The sequence below is a fragment of the Protomyctophum parallelum genome (assembly GCF_964188405.1).
Source record: "Protomyctophum parallelum genome assembly, chromosome: 6".
In the NCBI taxonomy this organism is placed as follows: Eukaryota; Metazoa; Chordata; class Actinopteri; order Myctophiformes; family Myctophidae; genus Protomyctophum; species Protomyctophum parallelum.
This window is the reverse complement of record NC_139701.1, coordinates 6,768,795-6,786,294: the sequence shown is the minus strand read 5'-3', so window position 1 is coordinate 6,786,294 and position 17,500 is coordinate 6,768,795. Positions and strand designations below refer to the sequence as shown.

The 17,500-nt window shown below is 43.1% G+C and overlaps 1 protein-coding gene across 1 annotated transcript in view; it reads right to left on the bottom strand.

Moving 5' to 3' along the window:
- Positions 1–7,233, bottom strand: part of echdc2 (enoyl CoA hydratase domain containing 2) — an 11,558-nt gene extending 4,325 nt beyond the window's left edge. Inside the window, exons 1-4 of the mRNA XM_083767026.1 lie at positions 6,908–7,233; positions 1,330–1,397; positions 909–996; positions 245–331 (exon numbers count right to left, since the gene is read on the bottom strand). Of these exons, the coding sequence (XP_083623152.1) occupies positions 245–331; positions 909–996; positions 1,330–1,397; positions 6,908–7,157 (493 nt within the window). The 5' untranslated portion in view covers positions 7,158–7,233. The remainder of the gene's footprint in view (positions 1–244; positions 332–908; positions 997–1,329; positions 1,398–6,907) is intronic.
- Positions 7,234–17,500: the final 10,267 nt, after the last annotated feature.

The window sequence follows — 17,500 nt, the reverse complement described above, 5'->3', positions numbered from 1 at the left end:
ACTAAACAGAAATAAAAACAGGGGGATAAAGATAGGGAGAGAGTGAAGTGCTTTACACAAGGGAAAGATCTGAACAAGTGAAAGGAGGGATAGACAAAGCATACTGTAGATCCCCCCATGTATTATATCTTCTGCTTACCACATCCACAATTTAAAGGAACACTAACACACTTCCAGGTTCATTACAGGACCCCTATTTGCATGCATACACACGAGCTCCTCACATTGCTTACTAACACCTCACCAATCTGAGTCATCATCGATCGCAGGCCGTGAACAAACAGATCTGACTCGCTGTCGTTCATTAGAGCTCTCTCTTTCAAATCAGCACCTGCGGCGAACACAGAGACCATGATTGTTTTGGCACACACTTTATTTATCACAGACACTGTGAGACACAACGTGGGTTGTTTGAGGTAGAACCAGCCCCTTAACCAGGACGTTTCAGGGCCATTTCAGAGGGTTAGGGTTAAGATTATGTTCAGACAGGGTTGCAAAACAAAATACAGCTTTCATATACAGAATATTGTGTTGTTTGATATATGAAAGTCAGGATATAAGGGGTCCCCAGGGGTCCCCAGCAAGCAAAATGTGTTAAAACAGCATCACGATCAATTTAACCACTATACACCAATTATGTTTGGCTATTCAAAAACAACAGATATACAAGCTCACAATGCATCAATGTGTGCTGCGCTGTGAGCTTGTACATCTGCTATTTTTGAACATGTTTTTAAAATCTTGAAATTATTGGAAACCATTTTTAACACAAATATTCTCTTCTGGGGGTCTCCGGCACAAAACCTTTTCAAATTGGCGTCCGCAGCAAAGTACATATCAATTTGGGGGTCTTCACATGAAAAAGTTTGAGAACCACTGGTGTAGAGAGTAGACAGAACTCAACGCACCTGCACAGAAGACCCCGGGGACTAGACTCCTGAAGATAACTACACGTACAGCTGAGTCACTGGACAGTGTGGACAGCAGCTCTCTCATCTACACACACAGGGGAACAGAGGAGATTTCAACCAGATGTGTGTCTGTCATGCTGATAAGACTGCTGATTCACCCTGTTTAAGGGCCACTGTTGGAGATGGAGAGTGAGGTTTTTCAGTTTTTCCCTAGATACACGGTGACGCACAGAGAGAACTTCAGCAAGGATGCTTTTTAATGACTAACCCTAACCCTGGACGACTCTGAAAAGACTCACTGTGTGGTTTTGTGTGGTGTCACATGAATTTGATTGTTCACACAACTGTAACATGTTTAGGTCAGTGTGTGCCTGTGTGAGGGAAAGAGTGGCAGGTAGCCGACAGGTCAGAAGCTCACCTGTGACACCAACACATGGCCCAGAGCATTCCTTGCATGGTGTCGTGACATCACCACCTCCACTATCCCTGAGACGAAGACAGAATTCTGACTCACTAAAGCTTTTAGGGAATACAGTTAGGATAGACAATTTACAATTACAATTTACAATTTACAATTTAGGCATTTAGCAGACACTCTTAATCCAGAGCAACTTACATTAAGCAAGAACAAAAAAGCATAGGAAGTGAAAGTCTTGAAATTGCTGATATTGAGTAATTCTGGTTATAAACACAACCTTGGAACTATTTTGAGTATAGCCCTGTAATTATGAGGCAGCCTACTTTTACTTTACTTGAGTATTTCGTTTATGGTTTTTTTATGGTTGAAAGTACATTATTTCGAATTTCAAATACTAATACTTCTACTCCACTACATCTCAGATCCAAATATGGTACTTTGACTTCACTACATTTAATTAAAAACTTTAATCACTAGTTACTTTGTAGATTTTGATTATTATTACAAAACATACATCAACCATACAAATAGCCCACAATAGCTCACAATGCATCACTTGTAGATCTATTTTCAAAATACTTTTATACATAATTTGATAACTTCAAATGGCATATTCTGCATAATGAGTGGTACCCTACTCTACTCAAAATTTTTATGCCAATACTTTCGTACTTAAAACACTGAAACACATTTTGAATTCCAGACTTTACTTTTAACAGAGTAGTTCTATGTTGCAGTATTGAATCTTTGAGTACTTTTTCCACCACTGATAGCCTATACTGTAGTACATCTCAGAGGAAAGTATGTAATCCTTTAATTATTAGAAATCTTTGGTTACTTAGTTACCTTAATATCTTGCTGATTTACAAACCATACATTAACCACTTCAGCTTTGTAGGTACTATGATTATTCGAAAATAAGCTCACAACACTATTGGCCTATAGCTATAGTATAATTATGAATGAATGTCAATAGCGCTTTTCTAAATACTTGAAACACATGCATTGTGAACTTGTAGATCTGCAAAACATTTGGACCACCATTAATCTACTTTTACTGTATTTTGATACAAATGCAGGCTTTTACTCTTTTTTATGTAGACCTTTATCTTGTAAGCGCGTAGCATGTATTTCTACATTGGCATTGCATTTGCTTATTTGACGGTAGCAGAGTAACCTGTACTACTGCTCTGCTCAGTCAAGACTGCTCTTCCACCTGAATCCACCAGCTCTTTAGTGTCAGTCTGGGACTGCATGGGACTGGGTGTTTATTTGGGCGGCCTGAATAGAACAGTAGCCTGTAGTCCAGGCATTCTAGCTCATTTTGGACCTAAAATCAAAAGTAATTGTAACAAAAGATTTTTTTTCACAGACCATTTCTATGAGGTCTCCAGAACAACATACTAAAAGTCCCAAGAAATCCCAGTTGGGGAAATATGTTTAATTGGCATCAATCCAAGATGTCCGCCAATAAGACTATTCTCAGAAACTGCATAGACAATTAGCAATCTTTGAATAAATTCCTTACCAATAAGTAATTGAAACAGATTTTTTTTCACAGACCATTTCTATGAAGTCTCCAGAACAACATATCAAAAGTCCCAAGAAATCGTAGTTGCAGAAATAGGTTAAATTGGCATCAATCCAAAATAGCCGCCAACTGGGACTATTATGAGAAAAATGGCCAATCTTGGAATAAATTCCTGACCAAGAGTTAATTGTAACAGCTTTTTTTTCTTCACAGACCATTTCTATGAAGTCTCCAGAACAACATACTAAAAGTCCCAAGAAATCCTAGTTGTGGAAATATGTTTAATTGGCATCAATCCATGATGTCCACCAATAAGATATTCTCAGAAAAATGCATGGCCAATTACCAATATTGGAATAATTTCCTTACCAATAAGTAATTGAAACAGTTTCTTTCACAGACCAATTCTATGAAGTCTCCAGAACAACATATTAAATGTCCCAAGAAGTCGTAGTTGTAGAAATATGTTAAATTGGCATCAATCCAAAATGCCATATCAATTCCTGACCAAGAGGTCATAATTTCCTTCTTCACAGACCATTTCTATGTCATCAGGACACCATACTAAAAGTCCTAGGAAATCCTAGCTGTGGAAATATGTTTAATTGGCGTCAATCCATGCAGGATGTCTGCCAATTAGTGGCTCAGCAGCAGTGGGTCAGAGGTAGTGTGGCCGAATGGGAACCGCAAGGTTCCCAGTTCGAACCTGGACTCCCCCAGAGTTAGTGACAGTGTCCTTGAGCAAGATGCTGAACCCCTAATTGCATCTGCAGGTTGGTGCCTTGCATGGTTTTCTCCACCATCTGTGTGTGAATTGGTGAATGTAATGCACAATCTATGTAAAACGCCTTGGATAAAGGCCCAATTTTCATTCGTCTGAGATTTCAATTGACTTCCAAATATATTTTGAGCTGATGATATTCAGATACAATACTGTGTATTTTAGGCATTTTGAACCAATATAACTGAAGGTTGTTATTATCATGTTCTATCTAGACTATAGAACATGCTGCCATCAGTAGGCCTATACACGATCATAATTTAGTTTAGCACTTTGTACGTTATAAGCTAACAAGCCAAATGGGCATTACATTTATAACTAACATTAAAGGGACACTTCACCCTTTTTGCAAAAAAATATATGTTAATGACATTTAGGAGCTTTAGAACACTTTCCTGGGGGTCTTTATGTGTGTAATATGTGGTTTTAGATATTTTAGATTGTAGCAGTGAGCCCAGTGTCTCTGATGTCATAGACATTGGGATCACTTACTTCCTGGACTACATGTGGTCTCAGTAAGACAGACCTCCCCTATCCACAAGGAGGAGCAGTGCACCAAAGTATTATGGGAATTGTAGTCCAGGAAGGAAGGAGCCCAGTGTCCATGACATCAGAGACACTGGGCTCACTGCTACAATCTAAAATATCTAAAACCACATATTACACACATAAAGACCCCCAGGAAAGTGTTCTAAAGCTTCTAAACGTCATATATTTTTTAGCAAAAAGGGTGAAGTGTCCCTTTAATGTTAGATTAATAATCGTTGTTATCATTTTTCCAGCAACACAAACAATATAATACAATATAATGATAATAATAATAGTAATAATAGTAATAATAATAATAATACTCAGTTTCATTGACTTCAAAGGCATTTGACTCGAGACGACATACCAAAGTAGTCCTGACAGACTGTTGTCTGCACAGACTAGACTATGCGGACAACATCAGCCTGCTCTCCGACAACGTGGAACAAGCACACCTTTTTTCCAACAGTACTCCAGTACTCCAAAATAAATGCAAATTACATCAAAAACAGCCGATCTACGAGGTCACGCTGCAAAACTGTGTGCACCAAAAACTGCCGATCTACAAGATTACGCTGCTACACAAATTTATCACCTATAACATCTCACCGGAACATCCACCTCTGACAACAACAGGAGGCACTGTGCTGAAGGAAGTCAAGGACTTCAAGTAACTGGGCTCATGGGTCAACTGAATGGAGCAAGATCTGAAAGTGAGGAAGGCACTTGCATGGAGGTCCCTGAACGGCATGGCCAGTGTATGGATCTCCCTCCAACATCCCCTGTGAGATCAAACTCAGCTTCTTCTATGCAACGGTGGAGTCTGTTCCTATATATGGCAGTGAATGCTGGACCCCGAAGCCAACCCTGCAGAAGTCTCTAGACGGGTGCTACACCAGAATGTTGCATGCAGTACTCAACTTCAACATGTTACCAACAAGATTCTGTAGCCAGTCACGTTGCCAGTCGACTAAAGAGCCATGGCCCAATGGGCGAGTAGTAACGCAGCACTGTATAGGTTAGTTTTCCGCCCCACCTGGAAGCGCGTCCACGTGCTCCACCCAGGAGCTAAGCTCGACTGACTGGGGGACCTCCACCCCAGGGAGACTGACAGAGCTGACGACTACTAGGTTATGGTCTGTGCCGCCTGCGGGAACATACTTGTAGAGGTTACCCATACACACCGCTGCCACCAATGTAGCCACGGCCGGGGCGGGAGATGAACCCGGGTTCCCCATTCCACAGGCACATACGTTACCAGTCATGGACGAATGAGCCATGGCCCAATGGGCGAGTAGTAACTCAGCACTGTATAGCCTACAATTCAGTATGAGGGTATACCACCTTGAGCCAGACAATGTCAGCCAGGAGAATGAGACTATAGCAGGACATTGGCATCAAGAACTGCCAGCCAGCAAATTGGTGCTGTGGGAACCAATACACGGACATCGATCACAAGGACGTCCCACACTAACATACGTGGATGTACAAAATAACTACTCAGGAGCGCAAAGTACCAACACCGGGACAATGGAGGACTCGTCTGAGGAGATGTTCCCCCGTTAGTTCTAAATGTGGGTGGTACCACATTTAGACTTGAGAGCACTTTAGTTGGTAGGTGGTAGTTGCCAGGTTCTAATTTGTTTCCAATTTTATACAGAGGATTTACTCTCGGCAGCTTGAATTCTTGTAGGACTCTCACTAATACATTTTAATATAGTTCGTCAGCCAACAATTGGTATGGTGAAAAACATTGCACAAATTCCTATGAGCTGGGGGCTCTAAATGTATCCAATCAAACTGCAACCCATTTTGTATTAGCTACTCTGTCCCAAAATAAATCACTTAAAATCATTCAAATGTATGCCATTTCATAATAAAATGGTGGCTATTTTGGATTGATGCCAATTAAATGATGTGTGGTGAAAGAAATCCTGTTACAATTAGCTTTTGGCCAGGAATTTATTCTAATATTGACATCTTGGATTGATGCCAAATTAACATATTTCTGCAACTAGGATTTCTTAGGACTTTTAGTATGGTGTTCTGGAGACTTCATAGGCTAGAAATGGTCTGTGCAGACAAAAAAATATGTTACAATTACCTCTTGGTCAGGAATATATTCCAAGACTGGACATTTTTCTGATAATAATCCCAATTGGCGGCCATTTTGGATTAATGCAATTAAACATATTTCCGCAACCGGGTTTTTCTTGGGACTTTTAGTATGTTGTTCTAGACACCCATCAGAAAGGATGTGTGGTGAAAAGAATCCTGTTACAATTACCTCTTGGTCAGGAATTTATTCTAAGATTGGCAATATTTCTGATAATGGTATCAATTGGCAGACATCGTGGATTGATGCCAATTAAACATATTTCTGCAACTAGGATTTCTTATGACTTTTAGTATGGTGTTCTGGAGACTTCATAGACATGGTCTGTGCAGAAAAAAATCTGTTACAATTACCTGATGGTCAAAAATGTATTCCAAGATTGGCCAAATAAACCCAATTGGCGGCCATTTTGGATTAATGCAATTAAACATATTTCCCCAACTGGGATTTCTTGGGACTTTTAGTATGTTGTTCTGGAGACCTCATAGAAATGGTCTGTGAAGAAAAATCTTTTGTTACAATTACTTTTGATTGAAACGCTATTTTGCCTGGACTACTGCTGTTGATTGCAATATGCGACACGCGTGTGTGCACGCCTGCGACTGGTGAGAATGGGTCCTACCGGTGTCCTGTCCATCTAATCGATTTAGATCCACTTCTACAGAGTCTGTCGCTGCTGTATGTTGCCCGCGGTGATGTGTGCGAGTGCATCCCAAGAGACCGCGGCTGCCGCGGGCCAGCAGACTCACTCCGACCCGGGGTATTAATGAGCTAGCAGGAGCTTCTCCACCGAGTGAGTCCGGCAGCATAACGCTCAAACCCGGCAACAATGAACGCTGCCGCGCTGCCAATCTGCGGAGGAAAGTAATCATTGTGGGGAAGTTTTTAGTTTGTATTAACAAGGATTCACAAACAAAAGAACACGAGCAGTCCACCACGTCTGCTGAAGTTTCCTCAAGGAAGTGAGTCGAGTGGAAAAAGAACACGTACGTTACCAGGGGAGGGAGCTATGGTTACATTGAAGTAGGCCTACGGTACATTGAACATTGGGTAGGACTCTTTTTGAGTCAAACTTGAACTGTGCGTCAACACTGACTCAGCAAATACTGCAGCAAGCAACAAACGAAGTAGAGGAGTATAGCCTCATAATTGAATAGCTATATATTACTCTGAGTAACCTAGGGGCAGTGCCAGTATCAAAGGAATACCAAACGACTCGCCCCTTTACCAACTCGCCCCCGCGAATGTGGGGGGCATGGGGGCCCATGCCCCCAGGGGGGGGCATGCAAGTGTCACACATATGCACACTGCACAATCTATATTATACTGCAGTCCTTTTCTTTGATCGCTATACAGTCAAAGAAAGGACAGCTTATTAAGAAACGTTTTACTCAAAGATTCTTTATTGTTAATATTTAATTTATAGTCATACAAAATGCAATAAGACAGATCCAAATTAATAACCACAATATAATGTTTCCCCACCCATGGTTTACAGTGTAATACAATTTAATTAATTGTATTACTCATACCATAATTATACAAATCCATTCCATACATGGTTAGGATCTTATATTGATTGTGAGTGGTTGTGGCAGGGTATACGTATTTGCTGCCAGAATAGACGAGCTGTTGTCCCTTAGCCCATGCCGGGGGAACTGCCAATTTCTACTCTGGGATTAGCATTAGCATTAGGAAGACAACTTCTCATAGGAGGCGGAACCCAGAAGTGCATCTGTCTCTACTGTCAAGCAGTGACCACGTACACTGTCACTTAACTCTCTCTCTCTCTCTCTCTCTCTCTCTCTCTCTCTCTCTCTCTCTCTCTCTCTCTCTCTCTTGCACGCACGCACGCACGCACACACACACACACACCCTCCCTCTCTCTCTCTCTCTCTCTCTCTGGCCTCTGTTCACTGGCTGCCTGTCAAATGAGAAGGTTTTATTATTTGTTTTTAAAGCATTACATGGATTGGCACCAAACTATTCATGACCTCCTTTGCCCCGATTCCACCTCCAGGCCTCTTATTAGATCCTGTCTGTTGTTCCTCTGTCCCGGTTAAAAACGGTGACCTTGTTTTTTCTGATGCTGCCCTATAGAATTTTGAATGGTTTACCCAAATTGTATGAGGCCTTCCCCCTCCTTTGACCCTTTTAAGTCCTGAAGGCCGTTGGCCAAAACCGAAACGTCCGTGAGTGATCTGATCTGCTGCTTGGGCTGCACAATAAATAAGAGATCCCAAAAAGGAACAAGTGAGTGCTGATGATCCTTTCAAAGATACTGTTTCTACCCGTGCACCTAATACACATGAACTATTCAACTGACCGAAGTGCTCGCCTTTCTCTTTTTCAAGTTATATTGTGTGTAGGTCGTCGCTGTACGTCAGGCAGAAACCAGCAATCTCCATTTTCTACTTTTGTTTTAATAAAGCAGTGCTATTGAACGCCCATGTATCTGTGTGCGTGTTTTACAAACATTATTTTTAAAAGGTGCTTCTGACTGACTCCGTTCCATTGGATCCTCAAAACTGTTGGTCAAACCAACTAACTCCATTCATCTCCTCTATAAATGCACCATGTCTCTCTCTGTCTGTCTGTCTGTCTGTCTGTCTGTCTGTCTGTCTGTCTGTCTGTCTGTCTGTCTGTCTGTCTGTCTGTCTGTCTGTCTGTCTGTCTGTGTCTACGGCTGTAGCTGGCCTGTTCTGACATCACAACACTGACTAAACAATCCATATTTGGGCATGCCTGACACAGAACTCCATATATAGGAATAAAGGGACACAGAGAGACAGATACAGAACTCTCCATATATGGGCATAAGAGGGACACAGACACATGGGTGGAACAGGTACTCTGACAGGTACAACGGGTATTGGGTGGAACAGGTACTCTGACAGGTACAACGGGTATTGCATAGCCTGGTGGGGCATGAATCTCCAACTTCCATCGTCACCGACTCGGTGCTCTGCAGCCGGGCAGTCTGTGGGCAGACTGGGTGGAAAAGTATTACATTTCTTAGTAAAAGTAAAAGTATCAATACTACTACTGGCATCAAAATATACTTATACCAGTAAAAGTATGCAGAATTTCCCGTTTCACAAGTGTGCCGGCCCTGCCCCCTCTGCCTCTGGCAGCCTGGGTGATTAGGGCAGAGTGGAGCAGGCCGTCAGGCCAACTGTGTACACCTGAGTGGGGTGTGTTTTGGGAGAGTATATAAGGGCTTCTCCTTCCATGCTCTCAAGCCAGTGCTGTTCCCTTCTTTTCAAGCAGTTGCACAATATAAAAGGTTTCCTTTGTGTGTGGACTCCCTTTTTGTCATGTATTGCCCTAGTGCATGACACAAGGTATCTGTATAAAGTTTAGTCAAGTCTTTTGAAAATAGCTCTACAAGCTCACAACGCGTCAAATCAAGATACATTGTGAGCCTGTAGATGTTTAAATAGGGCTGAATATATGTTTTGTAATTCAAATCTACAAAGTAACTAGTAACTACAGTTTTCAAATAATTGCAGTGGAGTAAAAACTATAATATTTGCCTCTGTGATGTAGTGGAGCAGAAGTAAAAGTATTGAAAATTGGAAATACTCCAGTAAAGTAAAAGTACCTAAAAATGTACTGTGTGGCGGTCAGACAAAGCAGGTGGGTTGTTGGGAGGAGTGGGGTAAGGTAATCCATGGCCGTACAGGTGCTCTCGTCTAGCCTGAGCGTACATTATTGATGGGGTCTTTACGTGTTACACTGGGGCTCCGGTGACACAACACATTGGGACAAGACAGATGCACGTGCACATCAGTGTTGTTCTTTTCAGAATATTTTGATTTAGTCTTTTGAATAATAAGACACATTTAGTCTTTAGTCCCATTTAGTCTTTTTTGTTAGTCTAGTCTTAGTCGACGAAATATCAAAATAATTTAGTCTTAGTCTAGTCTTAGTCTTAGTGGTTTAGTCTTAGTCTTTTAGTTTTAGTCTTGCTTTTTTAGTCTTAGTCTTTTACTAAGGGGGGGGCACTTTGGGGGCACTGTCTGGGGAGGCACTGGGGGGCACTGTCTGGGGAGGCACTGGGGGGCACTGTCTGGGGAGGCACTGGGGGGCACTGTCTGGGGAGGCACTGTCTGGGGAGGCACTGGGGGGGCACTGTCTGGGGAGGCACTGGGGGGCACTGTCTGGGGAGGCACTGGGGGGGCACTGTCTGGGGAGGCACTGGGGGGCACTGTCTGGGGAGGCACTGGGGGGGCACTGTCTGGGGAGGCACTGGGGGGGCACTGTCTGGGGAGGCACTGGGGGATACTGGGGGGGGCACTATCTCTAATGTTCATTAGAGATAGTCTTATGATTTAGTCTTAGTCTTAGTCTTTTGAAAACGCACATTTAGTCTTTAGTCCCATTTAGTCTTTTGTTAGTCAAGTCTTAGTCGACGAAGTGTCAAAAACCTTAGTCGACTTAGTCTTTAGTCTTAGTCGACTTATTCTTTAGTCTTAGTCGACAAAATCAACACTGGTGCACATTTGTGTGCCTGAGAAATTTAAAATCTATGAAACGGTGATGATGTGGTCCAGCTTTCTTCAGCACTCAGGCATCCTAGTCTAATCTAATCACATGTATACCTATATTCTTTATATACCACACGCTTCACAGCTGAGATGACGCATTTCTATTATTTTCTTTCTGTTATTTATGTCTTTTTCAGTGCCTTGCTGTGTTTAATGTTGGCATTTAACGGTGCCTATTACAGTATACAAGGGGTCGCATTAGTAAGCATGTGAAGTGCAGATCTGCTATAAGGGCCTGTGTACGTGCTGCTGGGAGTGAGGTGGGTGGGGTGCGTGGGAGGCGTGGTGGTCTTTTTTTAGACATTTGAATCTGACTGAGGAATCTGTCACCCATTTGGGCATAACAGCTGTACCAATAATAACACACTTTCACATTCACACCAGATTGACCATCGACCAGAGGGCGAGATAGATGATACAGAGGACACAGGAGACACGCAGGGAGAGAGACAGAGAGAGATCGGTAAACTGAGAGAGAAAGACGAGTCAAATCACAGCAGGTGAGGCAGGTGAGTTGCTTTCTAAGGTTTTTTTTAAGCTTCTTATTATTACGGGGTGGAGTGGAACGTTTCAAGGTCGTTGGACCCTGCCGCCCCTTTCCGAGGTTCTGATTCCGATTAGGGAGTCCGCTGTTTGAACTCTGTGACCGTATGACAGGTGTGTGTTCCCCCTCTCTGCTTTCTGCCTTCTTTCGCCCATAGCTTGAGATGGAAAATCGTGACGGGAGATGATACTCACCTCAAGTTGACACGGCCGGCCTGTTGTCCAGAGCAGACCCGTGGCTGCAGACACGCTACGCCTGCTGCGTCAGAGGAGCAGGGACATGATGGAGAGGCGAGAGAGTCAATGTGATGTGGGTACAGATCCAGATCCACTAGACCACCACTGCACATACATTTAAATGATGTATTTGTGTTTGCATACGGAGTAAAGCAAAGGACACAAATGCAGGATACAACAAAATGCACTGACATTTTATTGGTAGGCCTACATCACAGATTTGACAGATGAACAATACAGCAATAATATGCACTATGAATGTTATGCATGCATTCCATACAGTATATCGCAGCTACCAATAATAGCTGGAGGAGGACCAGCAGGAGGACATAGCGAAGGAGCAGGATGAGGAAGAGGAGTCGTGCCCGGTGTGTCTCAGTGAGTTTGATCTGTGTCTCCACCCTCCTTGCACCCTGCCCTGTGGCCATACTTTCTGCATGCCCTGCCTGCTGCACCCCTCGATGGCATCCAGAGGACAGATCCACTGCCCTCTCTGCAGGCGGCCGTCGAGGATACCGCACACGTTGTTCCACAGAAGCACCTACACAACCAGCAGCACACTCCGGCTGAGCTCAGCCTCAGAGAGACGTCAGTGGACGGCCCCATTCGTTCCCCCTGCCCGTGCTGATTCTCCGCCCGTGTTCGCACAGAGAGTACAGACATCAGTGACAAGTGAATTGGCCCTCCGTCGTCCACTCAGACACTTCTCCTCCCATTCTTTAGGAGTCAACATTGTATCAGAAGGCTGGTTGGAGGGGCGCTGTGCCCTATGCTGTCGCCCTCTCCTCTCTGGTCCCTTCCCTCTCCAATGTGGTCACAATTTGTGCCGGCGCTGCACGACCCTGCTACTGGCTCTGGCTTCCCCAGGGTGGGTCTCCTTCTTATACTGCCCGCAATGCCAGGGACAAACTGCTGTGGTCAGGGGAGACGCCAGCCTTGACGTCTCGCCTACCTATCCATCTCTCACTTCCACTTCTTCCCCATCCACCTCCTCCCCTCTACGCCCTCCCACCCCTGATTACACCCCCCCTCGTCCTGTCAGAGAGAGTGACCAGGGGCAGGGAGGAAACCGAGGCTGTGGATTGGGGATCAGAGCTCTGTGTGGACTTCTGTAGAGCCCTCTTGTGGAAGCCTGAGGGCGGGGGTTCACAGCAAGAGGCCTTATGATGACGCTATGGGACTGGATGTGATGTCTCACACCAAAAATAGGTGATCGCCAAGCTCACAACACATCGCAGCGTGACATGCTGTGAGCTTGTAGATCGGCAACCAATTATGAATCAGGCATCAGAGAGTGAGTGTCGTTAGGGCTGTCAACACAGTGATCTGCTCTAGGCTTCTCTGGCATGACTTACCCTCATGTCTGACCTTTTGCTACATAGACAAGACTGGTGCCTGTGCAGGTTCGCTCCATACGTACAATATATTAGCCCCATGTATGTGCTAAGTGCTTTGCAGTATGTGCCATGGATCGCACCATTGTTGTTGTTTTGTTTTTAGATGTTTTCCTAAATAGAACCTTGAACATCTGTGTATCTTGGGCTGTATTTCAAATCATGCAATGCGGGTTGTGTGTGTGTGTGTGTGTGTGTGTGTGTGTGTGTGTGTGTGTGTGTGTGTGTGTGTGTGTGTGTGTGTGTGTGTGTGTGTGTGTGTGTGTGTGTGTGTGTGTGTGTGTGTGTGTGTGTGTGTGTGTGTGTGTGTGTGTGTGTGTGTGCGCGCGCGTGCGCGTGCGTGCATGTGTATTTTATGAAGTCTATTAAAGTGTGCAGAGGGAGGTGGGGTGGATTAATTAGTACACTTTGCTGACATTGCATAATCAACAATAACCAACAAGCCATCTGTTAGATGGAGGATGACTGATTTAAGCAGTCACACCTGGCCTGAGTCAAACTAGAACTGGACTCAGAGCTGGGTGTGGCTGCGCACCTGTTGTGCATGGACTTGATGGACAGGATAAATCAGTCATCTCCAACAAACACTTAAAAAAGAGCTTCTGTCCGGACAGTGGGGAGCTACCGTTATCTGCTTTCCTGTGTAAAGTGTCATATGTTGTGTTATTCCTTGCACATGGAGGAATAAAACTACTTAAGAAAGCTGCCCTGTGTTGTGTCCTTCCTTGCCCTGGGTAGTGACTAGTCGGTCACACCATCTTACTCGACACATCACAAATGGTGTTAATGACATTCAACAATGTCAGATACACATTTTAATGTGTCAATAGGCCAGAGGATCTCTACATGTCAAAAGTAACATTTCCATACAATGTACATGGATATAATATGGTACATTATGCTGATCATTGAAAATGGAGCCTGTGTTCATCACGTTTTCTGCTCTTCAGCATCTACAATGAGGACAAGCCAGCTTTATGTGGACATAATAAAATGAGCATACCATATGTTGGGCCTTCTCTTGAGGGCACTGAACTTTGTCCAACCTCAGAAAACCCCTAACCTGTCGAATGCAGTGATGAATGCTCTCACAGCCGTTCCAATTACATTAGAATGATGGAGACGAATTATGTCCTCACAAAAAGAGCCTATGACTCACAATCCTGAAAGACACAGGGGTTAGATGGGCAGAGAGTTACGACCACACCAACCTTCAGAGAGACAAAGAGAAGTGAACAGAGTCCGCTCCAACATTATACGTACTATCTCCTTCTTTCCAAAACATTGTCTCCCATGATTTATTTTTAAATATTTCACTATATCTAGTCATGGTCTGATCAAACTAACAAGACACTTTACTTAATTATAATAATAAAAAACACTCCAAAGAACTAGAAAAACTGCACCACTGTTACATCCATGTCTGTTCAGACTTATAAAGTATTATGTAGTGAAGACTTTGAATGTATTTAATGTGTGTTTTGTTTTGTTTCTGCAAGGTGGAGAGGTGGAGAGAGTGGTGGTCCCATTGTTTACATTGAGTTTAGGAAACAAGATGGCCTCAGCATCAAATGTAGAATAATACAAAAGCAACACACAAATACTATAATATAACAAATCTAAATAACCAATTACCAAATATGAATACAGAATCAAATACTTCTGGCTGTAACAATGGAACAAACGTCTACTTGGACTCACGGTTTGGTGAAACATTAAAGCTCAAGTAACCAAAGGCACAAAGAACATTTTTGCTTGGTTGGAAGACAGAGAAATAGAGTCTCTGCTGCTGTTAAGCTGACAGTCATCCTTTTTGTACTTATTTATACTTTTGTACAAATAAATATATATTCAGTTTTAAATTATGTTCTCCTTCCGGCCTTTATACCCCTAGACAAATTGTAACAGCCATATTCTAGAACAAAAGCATTCCTGACATATTGCATTCATATTGCGTTGGACAGATATAAGTCTGAACAGAGGGATAACCGCAAAACATAATGGCCTCAGCCACGGCCGTTGGTGGCAGGGGCATAAAAAAACATGTTTTATTATGAGGTCGCAGTGCCTTTGGCCTTTCACCACCAAATTCGAATCAGTTCATCCTTGAGTTGAAGTGCTTGTTTGTGCCAGATGTAATGAAATTCCCTCCAGGCGTTCCTCCGGGCGTTCCTTGAGATGTCTGAGTTACAACCTGAAAACATAATACCAGAGCCACGGCTGTGGCCGGTGGAGGCATAAAAAACAGCACTTGATGTTTCAGAGAAATCAGAGGCAATTGGTGACGGTAGAGGATTAGAGATGTGGGGAGTTTTGAAAAGTAGAAGCTGATTGATGTGGGGCCTCACCTCTGATGGAGTCTGAGGCAGTCCTTGTTGGCCAGCGTCCAGACTGGCTGTCTGACTTGTGACAGCCGACACTGCACACTCTCTTATTAAATAGTAAATGGAGAAGCCGGGCATGGGCATGGGAGAAGCATGGAGAAGCCGGGCACGGACACGGACACACACACACACACACACACACACACACACACACACACACACACACACACACACACACACACAAAGGCACACAAAGGTGTGTGCACACAGACACTATTGTCATATAAGCAGGCTATGACACATACATAACATATACGTAGTTACACATTTTACTCTACAACACGATACCTTGACTACAGTAACTAGTATGTGTCCTGAACACACACACACACACACACACACACACACACACACACGTACAGTAACAGTACAGTACAGCATCTACAAATGCCTGCAAGTTGACACCCTTTACAGTGGCTAAGGAGAAAAGTTACACTAATGATTCCGATCGTCAAGGCTTACCAAGGCAGTTATCACTGGCAATACAATCCACTATAGGAAACCCAAGAGGTCACTCTTATGGATAGCCAGCAAAAAAAACAGAAATAAAGATGGGGTGACACTAGCACACTGCTGTCCTTCTGTAATGATGCTTAAGTTTCACCTGAAGAAAGTTCTCAGGTTCAGAACAAAACACCTCTGAAAGGATTCCTTGTGGAGAAGAGAAGATGTTTTGGTGAGCCAGGGCAGAACAGAATAGAAACGGTTACATTTGAACTTATGTATTCATTTGTTTCTCTGGTCGGCTTGTAGCAGTCAAGAAAATAACATAAAGCCTAAAAGCTTACTTCCATTGCATACAAAATACATTTGTGTATAAACAAATATAAATACATGTAGGCTATAATCGGGCCCAGCTGTGATCATTTTCTTACATACATTATAAAGAACAAAAGAGAGTAAAACAATTGTGTTCCTAAATAAGCTGCATTCCAGTACGGCCCAGCATAACATCAAACACATTTCAGTGTGATTGCTCATGAAAAGTGTTCATTCATTTCAAACATAATTAATCCAATGGTGTCAATTGTCAAAGTGGGGCCATAGGGCCAAATTTGTCTATGCACAAAAATTGAGTAAAGTGTTCCAAAGACTATGACTACAAAACAATGACTACAACATGATGTAACGATATCATCCGCTCCCGACTGGATCACATGGAAATGTAGTAACACAGATCAGGCTTTCCTCCAGGGTGGAAAGCCTGGTGACGCAGGTTAGAGGTAAGGTTAGACGTGAATGGACTCTCCCTGTTGCTTTGCATAACGGCTCATTCGGCTAATTCGGTGTCTCATGGGGCTTAAGTCAGTTTCTGACGGTGTGGTGACCTTGTTTTAAATGTTTTAGTGGACAAGTCAATGAAAAAAGGAATATCCGCACTCTATTTAGTGGACAAGTCAGCCTATTACGAGTTGCGAGTGAGTACAGAGACTGCACTTCCACAGTCCAGGGTGGGTGGGACTATCAGGAGAAAAAAGCCCGGATGAACACATCAAGGTAGATGCCATGGAGGTTAGATATAGTCTGTGATAAATTATGAACACTGAAATTAAATCCATTACACAAAGTATTTAAGTGTGGTATAGTGGGTGGGTCAGCCCACTGGAGGACAATGCACTTTTACAGATAGGCCTGTTACTTAGGATTATAACATGTAAACTGGTAATTTCCAGAGAGCAATATGAACTAATTTAACTTAGTTGTCTGTGTGCCTTTATCCAAAGTGCTTTACACAATGTTATGTGCACTGGAATCTGAATTCAAGGCATCAACCTGCTCATTGGGAGAAGTTATCAGCCTCTCAAGTCCTCCTGCTAATCTTTTTTAAAGGTACGGTAAATGTATTATACTTTTACCATACATTTGTGTTAGCCGGGTTAGACTATTTTTAATCTACAAATGACCATGGACCTTGGCCAATGGCCATTGTTCTTGCATTATATATAAACAAGTTGTAAATCCTGTTTGAAAAGGCCAAACCTATGATATCACTGGCAGGTTCTCCATGCAGCCCTCCTTGACAGAAACACAGAATTGACTCAACTGTCATTGCATTTCTGTATGTATTTATGATCTTATTTTACAGACGGCCCAATACCTCTGAGCC